General features: G+C 37.0%; 1 protein-coding gene across 1 annotated transcript in view; it reads left to right on the top strand.

The window, feature by feature from the left end:
- The window catches only part of nek1 (NIMA-related kinase 1), a 28,280-nt gene extending 22,174 nt beyond the window's left edge, over positions 1-6,106 (top strand). The window contains exons 33-36 of the mRNA XM_059513627.1: positions 5-208; positions 1,467-1,600; positions 2,313-2,445; positions 4,965-6,106. Of these exons, the coding sequence (XP_059369610.1) occupies positions 5-208; positions 1,467-1,600; positions 2,313-2,445; positions 4,965-4,978 (485 nt within the window). The 3' untranslated portion in view covers positions 4,979-6,106. The remainder of the gene's footprint in view (positions 1-4; positions 209-1,466; positions 1,601-2,312; positions 2,446-4,964) is intronic.
- The last annotated feature ends 5,697 nt before the right edge of the window (positions 6,107-11,803 follow it).

Here is an 11,803-nt window from a genome sequence, read left to right as displayed (position 1 = left end):
GAAGAGGCAGCTGGTCTTAATGGGTTGGCTAGTGGTGTTGTTGACAAATGCAGTCCAGAGGAGGAGTGTTTTAATGGAATGGCTGAGGAAGATGATGTTAGCCATGGTGAAGAAAAGCCAGGAGGGCCAGTTACTAATGGAATGGAGGTTGAGGAGGATGAAGAGCAGAACAGTAGTGAAGGCCAGCTCAATGAGGAGTGGCAGTCTGGTAATGCATCCATAAACAGCTGCAAATACTAACCATATCCATTGAGAACAAAAGCTGAACACATGCCCAAAAACAGGACAGAACAAGTGCTATCTGCATACACAAATGCAGCATTATAGCTTACAAAATCCACAAACATGTCCGTGGACACATCATAACACAACAGCTAACCTTAAAATCCACAAATACATCCGTGAACACAGTGCAACATCTTACTGTATCTGTCAACACAGCACAACAGCTAACCATAAGCGCTAACACAGCACAAAGCTAAACATACATGCCATAACAGCTGCTAGCACAGCACAACATCGAACCACATCTGTTAGCACGGTTTAAAAAGCTAACCAAATCCACTAGCACAATCGAAAATCTAAATCATTCGTTAGCATAGCTCAGGAGCTAGCCACATCTGCGAAGACGGCGCCAAGCTAAAAATATCTGCCATAACAACTGCTAGCATAGCTCAGCAGCTAACCACATCCGTTAGCACAGCTCAGCAGATAGCCGCATCTGCTAACACACCACAACAGCTAACCGTAATTGTTAACACAGTGCAACAGTTAACCTCATCTCCTAACCCAGCACGACATCTAACCACATCCGCTAACCTGGTACAACAGCTAATTTAATCAGTGAACACATCACATCCATTAACACAGGACGGCAGCTAGACACAACTGCTAACACACAGCATAGTCGCTTACTATATGCACTTAAACTGTGCTACAGCTAATCACATCAGCTAACCACATCTGCTAAACAGGGCAAAAATGCAAGACACTTGCGCTAACATAGTGCAACAACAAACTACAACACATCTAACAAACACTTTAAATGCAGCACAATAGCTTAGCATGTTTATAAAAAGAACAGCTAACCTCAACTGCAAACAAAAATGTTGACACCATCCACAAACACAACTAAACAATTACTGACTCCATCAACGAGAACAGCTCAATGGAACTATAACCTAAATGCAACAAACAAACATCATGCTCAGCTGTTGCTAAGCTCTCTAAAAATGAAAACAAGTACCGCATTTTTTTTTAGCTAAAGATATTGTTCTGGCCTAATTGAATTTGATGATTGATTGGCTTTGTATGACTACAATGGGGAATGACATTGGCAAATAACACTTTCAGTACTGACATAGGTCAGCGTAGTATTGACAATATTCCACAGCAATACACTCCCACTGTGTGAACTTTGATAGATTGTAGTATATCTTTATTTCTGTGCATGTGTATGCATGCAGATGACAGTGAGAAAGAGGACGAGGAAGACCTAGAGCAACAGGACAGTATCTTCAGTCGTCTTGAGGAGCTGCGTTTCCATCTAGAGCAGGACATGGGCTTTGAGAACTTCATTCTAGCCTACAACAAGATCAAGGTTTGAGTTCCTCGGTTTTGCATTAAATGTCAACTCTCACCATGTCTCCAGTGAGATTTAGGGTTTTGTGCCCGGTTGAATACATTTCGGAAATACTGCACAACTAAGAGGTCTTTAGTGGTCAAACACCACCAATAACAATGCAGCTATGTACTTCTTAGATGAGGACACTCACCAATTTTTAAAAACCAAGTTTTGGTTTTAACTGTCGGGTTCATTCTGGGAATTGGATACAGATGTTATCCTTAACCTTTAAGAATGTTAAATGTGCTGCCTTATGATGCTTTTTATATAGTTTGTCACACTGGAAGTGCAGTAAACTGCTGTGATTTGCTGTTATTTTTGCTGCCCTTTTACAAAGAAAAAACCCCTTCGGTTAAGAATCCCTGTAGCGATAATGACTTCACAGTAGCTAACTTAAAGGAAGTATAACACACAAGTTATTTGGGGTAATGTTGTTTGTGACTAAAAAGCTTCAAAACCCTTTGACTAGTATCTCTTTTTTAAATTTTATTTTGTGTTACATTGAAGAAAGTCAGTCTTGTAGGTTTGTAACAACATGAGATTAGTAAACAATTAAATAATCTTTTATCTTTTGGTAAATTATCCCTTTTAGAAGGTGGTTGCACCTGGCATGGATTTTATTTGGTTTACTTGACTTTATCCAGCATATCAAGATTGTAATTTGTATGAGTTTTGTTTGTTTATTTAGGCTATTCATGAGGATGAAGATGAGAACATTGCAATGGGCTCCAGCATGGTGCAAAGCATTTTGGGAACCAAGCACCAACACTTGTATCCTAAAATCCTCCATTTGGTGATGGCAGATGGAGCTTACCAGGAAGGTAAAGTATTTACACACACATTCTCACTCACTGATCCAGTCATGCACAATTTCATCTGATGTTCTTCGTACCAGTTCATTTAGTCAGATCTTTGCAGAAATAGAGCAATATAACATGAATGAGTGTAAAAGAGAGCAATTATGTCATTCAGTGCAGTGTGAATCAAGCACTTTAAAGAAAGCCCTGAAGACACGCATACAATGAGTTGTTATTTAGACATAGTCTGTGTTTGTGTTTATGTATATGTGTGAATGTATATTCACACATATACATAAACGCACAAATGTACATGGTAAGTCTTCCCCTGAGAGACTGTAAACGTTAGCTGTATTAATCATGAAACTTCATTCCCTTCAAAAACAGCCGTAATCCACTGCGTCTTCAGCGGTTCAGATGTCGATAGTAAATGATGACAGCAAAACACCTCAATCGCTTAGGAGTCATTCTTTTTTACATCTGCTCCAGCGGTGAAACAATGGCAGACTGATGACAGCCAATGGAGATGCCAAGTCCATTCGGGTTAGACTCTGGCTCATTTAGCTAATCTTTTATTATGCCCATAAACATGCAGAGCACACATAGGCTACTGTATGAAATATTGTTATATTGGTTATTAAGTTATCATAGGCTTCGCATATGCAACAGCCTACGCATTGCATATGCACGCATTAGCATACAGGTGACCGTTGAACATGCAGAGCATCAGGGAGAAGTTGGACTGTAGGGAGTTACTAAAAGTTCTACAAACAGTGAGTCAATTGGTCATGTGCAGTGCAAAAAACACACGCAATAGGCTAAAGCATGCCGCAAAGCCCCAGCGAAAATAATTACCATGAATGTGTCTGGAAAATAGTAAGGAGATATTTGGATTATTAATTAATAAATTAGTGTTTTCTGAGTCTGTCATGAAGATGACGATCCTGACCTGCCATCTCCTCATTGTAGAGAGAAAGGCATATTTTAAAAAATTAAATACAAAGTTTTTGTTTTTTATTTGTATTAGTTAGTTTTAAAGTAGCAATGTAGTAACATTATTTAAAGCTTTCTATAGATATTTAGCAAGTCTGTGAGGCAAGTTTTTACGGTGATTCAGTCCATCATTGTGAAGCACTTCTGGCCAAAATTGCAAATTGTAGGACTATTTATCCTTTATTTTATAAAAGCACAAAGATTTGATAATATTGTGTGTGCACACAAATAAAAGTAGACCCTTTACAATTCAGAGTGTTGTGTACTCTTATGAGCAAAAATAACACCACCTGCTCCTCCATGTCCTGTAAAGCACGCTTTAGCTCTCCGCACAAACGATTAGATATGCATCTAATCGCATACATTTGTATAGGTTAAACATTTAAAATAAAATTGTGATATGCTTGAACGGTTTTATATCTATAGATTTTATTCTAGGCAAGTGATGATTTGAGAAGGCTAAATTTATCAAACATCGGCTATGATCAACTCTGCCGCTTGGTCATTAATTAAAAAAATAAATAAATAAAAACTTAACGAACAAATAAATGCCCCAAATGTCTTTCTAAATTAACTTAATAAAATGAAACAAAATATAATCACTTTGACATTACATACAAAACTGAACTATTTAAGCTTTAGTATAAGCTGTTTTGGGAGAAGGTGGGGAAAAAAGACGGGCTTGGGTCAGACTCGGTCCAAGAAATCTGATGAGCTGTCAGACACGGCCGGGCTAGGGCCTATATTAGAGGGCTGTGCAGGGCTCTAACGTAGACACGTCTGCCATCTAAATAATAGGGCATCTGCTTACATATATCTATGGTTTGACTTGCATGAATGGTCATGTGACATGCGTTTTCTGTTGTGTGGTCTGGACGGAGATTGTTTCTGAAATGCAGTGAAAACGCCAGTGTAGATGAGGATTGTTTTAATTTTAAAACGCTGTTTTAAAAGGAAAACCCAGTAGTGTAAACAGGGCCTCACCCAATTGTCATTCCAAAGCCGTAAGACCATCATTCATCTTCACAAATAAAGATATTTTTGATGAAATCCGAGAGCTTTCTGACCCTGCAAAGACAGCAACCGAACAACGGACCTTAATGAGAGAATTTTAATTTTTTGGTGAACTTACCATTAAATGTGTACAATTCATTCACTAGGCCAAACAGACTTTGTAAGAGTGAAATGCATTAGCTTTTCAGACAAGTAGTGCCTTCTCATGTAGCAGATGTTTTCGGCACAAGATATGCTGCTTAAGTCTCTGAGCAGTTCCAGCATATTTGGGTCAGGTCACACCATGTGGGTTAAGGTGCATACAAGTGTCTGCTTGTGTATGTAGCAGCCTCTGATTGATTGGGTGAGGGTATTTCTGGCATTTACACTGTGTGTTCAAGGCTAAGTCCTGATTATGGACTTTAATGTGACCTCTGACATCAGGAATATAGCCTGGAAGTTTTCTTCAGATCTCTGTCTCGTAAGTGAGTTAATTATTATTCCCCTAACAGTTCTTCTGTTTCTTTCTCTTCTGCCCCTCTCTCGCTCTCTCTCAGATAATGATGAATAGAAGTTATTCATCCATGCTGTTGGCAGCCTTGGACAATCTGCTGGCAGGCTGAAGTGTTCCCATGATGCACTCTGACAGGCTGAGGAGGTGCATGTCGGGGAAGGGGGGTTTCAGAGAGTGGGGGTAAAAAGGGAAATGGTCCACTCAAGCATGGGCAGTTTAGAGTCCACGGTTGACTGTAGTTTTACTTCCATATCCCAAGTCACTGAAGCACTACTTTGTAAATTTTGTGCATATAAATGTGCTGTTGATAATAATATTTAACCAAAGCATAGCTGAGTGTTAGCAGGTGAGAAGAAGTCTCCAACAGAGATGTACATGTGTGTCCTCTTAGCTGATGACAGACTGTATGTGAAATGCTGCTTGTGCTCTATTCACAACAGCTGAAGCCATGAAAACTGCTTTTTAAAGCTCTAGACTGGCCAGGGAGGTCTAGATTTAGGGGTCAGAGGTCAATTATCTGCCCAATATCAGGTGCTCGCACACAACAGGCAGCGGGTTCTAACCAGCTGTCTACCTCAGAAAACAGATTAGTCTAAACGTCTCGTCTACAAAAAATTTTCTAGACCTCTTTTTCTACTTTTTAGACATTGTTTACATAACATGCTCAAATTATTTAGCCTTAGCCTTAGCTTTCAAGATTTCTTACTGGTAAATCTTAAAGCATTATTTCTATGCAGATGAAGTGCTTATCGGGGGTTTTAACATGATAGTTCACCCAAAATTAATATTCTGTCATCATTTACTCCCCCTCGTGTTTTTTTGTTTATGAAATGAATCACAAGGACCCCATTGACTTTCATTGTAAAGAAAAAGTCATACCGGTTTGGAACTGCAAAAAAAAAAAAGTAAGTGAGTAAATGATGATAGAATTTTCATTCTTGGTGACCCGTCACTATAAGAGCATTTATAAATGCTGTGCACATGCTTTATCCATGTTGTATTCAGCTGCACCTCCAGTGGGTTGTATTAAATGACTTCTTTTTGAATGACGTTTTAGTTGCAAAATATGGCTTGAAAGTGTACAGAAAGTCGCTAAATAATTTGCAAGCATTACTGTTTGTTTGCATGTCAGAATATGTATATCTTTGTACTGAGAAATAAACGTCTTTTTTTCTTCCCTTTTTTTTTTTTTTCAAAGAATGTGCCCGAGTGTGGTTATTTGGCTATAAAACACCATTTTGACCGTGAAGCAGCGGAGTTAAAATCAGTTGCCAATATCTATTTTCAGCTACCTGGATGTGGGGGTGGGGGTGGGGGGTGTATTTCTTCACCTATCTACAGTATAATCTGACTGGTCTAGTGAGCTGTCAGTCAGCAACAACCTAGCGGCTGTCACAAGAATTGGCTGGAAGAATGTAGGGGTTTCCCCTTATCACAGAACACCCGTACATTCTCAGACAACCACAAACTATTGTGGGGGTGTGTGTGTGTGTGTGTGTACGTTGTGTCTTTGCCCAGATATCTTGAGTCATGTAGTTGCAAGCCTCTACAAATTCATTCATGTGTATTTCTACCAAGATAATTCATCCACAAAAGATTGTCACTGAATACAATACTCTGTTCAAATGGTTTACTCAGCAAGGACTTGAAATTTAATAAATATGACCGTGAAGTCAAGAGATTTTGATTTCAATAAATGCTGTCTTTTCAACTTTCTATTCATCAAAGAAACTTGATAACTAAATATGAAGCGGAAAAACTATTTTCAACATTGATAATAAGAAATGTTTCTTGATCGGCAAATCAGCCAATTCAAATGATTTCTGAAGCATAAGACACTGAAGTACTGATGCTGAAAATTCAGCTGTGCCACCACAGGAATAAATGACATTTTAAAATATGTACAAATAGAAAACTTATTTTAAATTGTAATAACATTTCACAATTACTCTTTGCACCTAAACAACAACATCAATCTTTATGCTATTTAATTTCTCCCTTATTCAGCAACTACCACCACTTGCCTTTTATTTCTCACTCTATTTTGTGCTTTGTTAGGCATAAACTCAGTTCTGTTTTGTATTATATCCATTGTCACAGTTAATTATGTCTATTTGAGCTTCAGCTCTGTGCTAGGCAAATACAACTACCTGATCCTGTGGGAGAATAAATTATGCCATACAAGGAAGCACTGATGGATCAAAGAATATATTTGTATTCTCTTTACCACGGCAGCTTATAACTCTAATTTGAGTGCCATTTAATTTCAAGCAAGATGTATAAATTGTATAGCAATTTTAGTAAAGCAAGAGTCATTAATCATATCAGTACAGTTAATACTTCTGAAAAGCTTGCAATTAAAAAAGCCAATGTAATTAGCTATTTATCATCTAAATGACTAACAGATTTGAGGATACTCATTAACCATTTCAAGAGAAACTTGGGCTCATGATAAAAACATTTCAGTGATTCATTGAATTGATATAATGTTCAGTATGGTAAGGAGTCATGGAGTTCGGGAGGATTCTTAAATCAAGGCCTGTGGACACTGGGGATGTTTAATATGTTTATGACGGATGGGGTGTGGGCAGTAAGACGGCAAAATGAATTGAGCAGGAAAAAGCTGTTATCCTCGTCTCGCCCTCCGTTCCTATAAAATCTTTTACCAATTTATCAAATCCCAAGGGTTAAGTTAATTGATTTCCTGGTTTTGGCTCCCACAAGGCGATATGTGATTCAGTGAGGAATATCTCCTATGTATATAGTGTTCCTGTAGCTCAAGTGGTAGAGCATTGTATTAGCAAGTGCAAGGTTGGGGGTTAAAATCCCAGGGAACACATGTTAGGAGAAAATTGTTAGCTTGAATGCAATGTAAGTATGTGTCTTCTAAATGCGTAAATATATGCAAAACATACATATTCAAGGTCCGTATGCCATGCACACACATGAATTAATAGTTTTTGCCTCATATCGGAGTAATTTCATTGATGGCTTTGTGCCTATTATGACAAGTGTTTTGCCTGAAGGTCTAATTTTGCAGAGTTTTTCCCTTGATGGGAGTTGAAACACAGATCTGGTTTATTTGTACAGTCTCTCTATGGACTTCTTAAACTAGGTTAGATTGTGTTTAAAACCTCCCCCACTTGATTAATACTGCTCTTTCATTAACCTCTGCACTATTAACTTTCTCTGGTGGGGAAGAACGTTTGGTGTAAAGTGTGTTTATGTGGGGAAATTGGGGAGTGATGTCACACATTTTGCTTCAAAGTCTGAAACTCAGTGTTTGTGCTATGTGTCAACCCTTTATATGATGTTCCCATATTTATCTCTGAAAAATTAATGAAATCTACAATTTATCCCTACATTGTGTGCGTAAATTAATGTCAGGTACAAAGGGTGCTGTTGTTATAACCTACAACACCACCAGGATAGGGTGTATTACTGATAGAGAACATAGACCATTTAAACAGGTTACATTATAATGTAATCCCCTCAGAACCTGAGAAGCATTCATAATTTGATTAGTATTTTTTTAAACGAAATCCCGTACTATTTTGTCTGAATTAATTAAAAATGAAACAAAAATGTGAGTGTTAGATGATGATGATTAAATAAATTTATGAACTAAATAAATACATTACCATTCACTAATTTGAAGTTGTTTTTTTAAGAAATTCATACTTTTATTCTGCAAGTATGCATTCAATTGATCGAAAGTGACAGTAAGTATATTTATAAAGTTACAAAATATTTTTAGTTTAAATATGGTTTATTTGAACACTATTCTGAACTTTATGAGAGTCCTGAGAAAAATATCATCATGGTTTTCATAAAAATATAAAGCAATACAACAAAAATAAGAAATGTTTTTGAACAGCAAATCAGCATATTCGGAAGATTTCTAAAGGATCATGTGTCAATGAAGAAAAAAATCAGCTTTGCCATCACAGGAATACATTATATTTTAAAATGCATATGTAAATAGAAAACAGTAAATCTATATTTTAATAGTATTTCACAATTTTTCAAGCAGCAGCCTTGATGAGTATGAGACTTCCAAGAACATAATAAAACAACTCCAAACTTTTGAACACTAGTGCAATAAACTAATATTTCTTAAATTAATATTTCTTTATTATTAGTCAATAATGTGGTTCTGATGTTTTCAGATATCTTATGTTTTTAAATGAAAAAACTATATCATCCTCCTGATTCATTTTCAATTTGACATTGATCTCAGCACTGAACTAATGGGATTGAAAGGACCCATCCTCCATCAACGCCCCTCAGAACTAAAACAGTGGGGTGAAAGAATTATCCCTTAATGTCAAATGCACAGCTAAACTCTGGACTGAACAAAGGACATTCAGTGACAGGCAGTATATCATGTCAAGTTGAAGATGGTTGACCAAGAACTTGGAGGTTATATAAAAGCTTTGTTACTTATTAATTTAGAGCAACAACCGTATGACTACAAACAAGCCAAGAATCAAAGATTGTACCTAAAACGAAACCAGAGAATATCAGCCCTCACTCACACTATCCCTCATAGAGTGTCCAACATTAGATCATGAATTCACAGTTTCGAAGATTTATATGGTCGTGGTAGATTGTCACGGCCGTCGAAAACAGATGCGTTCAAGCTGCAAAAGATCCCTGAATCCATTATTCTGTCTGTCAGGTCTGGCTCTCGTGTTTTGAGGAAAAAGCATTTGTCACGTCTCCTCTCTCTCTCTTTCTCCTATCTGTTTCTCTCGCTCAACCCCTCCTTGCTTTTTTTTATTGCCCATGACACAGCTGTCGCCTCATACGTGGCAGAATCATGTGTGCTTTAATGTGTGCGTGCAGACAAATTGCTGATCACAAACTCACTCAAGGGAAAAATAAAAGCCAAAATAACATTCTAGCTCCGATACTTGAATATAATGTCATCATCTTCTCTTTTTCTATAAAAAAATTATAGTGCATAAGGCTATGAAAGCATGGATAAATGCAGTATATGTTTAAATAATGCATCAAGGACACAAAGATTTCTAGTTTAAATAAATGATATTCTTTTGAACTTTAATATGTCATGCATAGCTGGCACTTCAAATGTGACAGAATTGTGTGTGCTTAAATGCGGAAATCACTTAAAGGGAAAAAAATAAAAGCTAGTATAACTTCTTCTTTAGCATGAAGAATGAAGATGTATAAGTCTATGAAATCATGTATATGCTTGTAATGATTGTGAATCACCTGCACTGTTATTCCAAGCTCTGAACAATCCCACCTCAGACTGGGCCATGACTGGGTCAATGATAAATCAAAGCAAGCCTTCACTCCGGGGTTATCCAAGAAATTTGCACCAGGCTTTACAGCCTCTGCCCCTCCCTTCAGTGGGGGTGGGCTAAATGACCCCCGGCAACAGTGAAATATGACCGGAGGGCTGCAGCCAGCCCCGGTGGGATCACTTCTGACATCCAAGAGCTGTGCCACCATAAATCTAACTTCTTTATTATTCCTCTGTTCGCAATACTGTTCATCTCTTACCTCTTTTTTTCTGTGTTCCATACATATTTGCCATACTCATTAGCCAAGGCATGACAATACACACTGTACTCACATGCATATGCACTCCGATGAGCCCTTCATGAACTGTTTCAGCTCAGTTACACACACTTTCTTACCAAATGTTCATGGCACGATTTAGTTAAGAGTGCAAATTGCTCACAACAATGTGTAGTCATTTTTCCTGTAGCAGACAAAGGACGAGCCAAACACTAATAAAAGGCAATTTCAACATCAAGTCTAGGATAATGTAGCGCATTCATCACATTTGCGTTTCTCTGCTGGCGTTATCGCTCTTTGTGGTATCTGTAAAATAAATGAGTCTATGCATAAAATGTTAGCTTCCTGCTTATGGTGTGTAGAAATATATACGCTACTGTTAATTAACAACTGAAAGGCACTCTTAGGCTTTTGAACAAGTAGGCTACATTTACTGCCTTTGACATACTCGGTTTATGCCATATGCAGTAAATTCTTGCAAGATACATTACTTCATGATAAGAGCCAGTGAGGTAGAAGCCTGATGATGTAATTCCTGTTGACTTGAGAACTTTGCCTTCATGTGAAATGGTATAGGATGACTGCTATCTTAAAGAGTTATTGTTAACTGAAACCATGAAAAAAATAATAACTACTTGAAAATAGACATTAATCAAAATAAAGCCTTTAAAATATATATATTTTTATTGATACTAATAAAATTACAAAAACAGAAAATATACAAATAAAATTGAAATAAAGATATTAACAAAAAATATGATAATATCACCAAAAATAAAAAACACTGCCATTTAATTCTAAACATTTCTTGAAATACAAAATTCATAAGTTTATGTTCATTTAATGAAATTTCAAGTGGGTTTAATGTGGTTTGAAGTTCAGAAATATTTTATACTTTTCCTCTTGAGTTCCAGAGAAGTAACAGGTTTCATATAGGTCTGGAACAACATGAGGGTGACCAAATTATGAATTATCTCTTTAACACAGAAGTCATTTAATAAAATGGTAATAAAAACCTAATAAAAATCACCCTCACGTAAAGCTTTGCCAAATCACGAATCACTGAAATGTTCTTTAGATTCTTACACCTTGCAAAGCAAATGCTTCTCTTTGTAGAATGAAACCCACTTTGTACAATGAAGCAGGATATTCAAAAATGAGAAAACATTTCCTGATTTATAAACCATGAGGTATTTGACTATAATCATGCAACAAGGATGCATTTGTGGTGGCTTTTGTCTGATGAACAAGAGGAGCTGTGTGAGACTTGTCAAGTTAAAAGGTCTCTTGCATGGTTTACATCACACCTGTGATGTAACTGGTCGATCTTCC

Source organism: Carassius carassius, chromosome 27 (genome assembly GCF_963082965.1).
Source record: "Carassius carassius chromosome 27, fCarCar2.1, whole genome shotgun sequence".
Classification (NCBI taxonomy): domain Eukaryota; kingdom Metazoa; phylum Chordata; class Actinopteri; order Cypriniformes; family Cyprinidae; genus Carassius; species Carassius carassius.
This window is presented reverse-complemented; position numbering and strand designations above follow the sequence as displayed.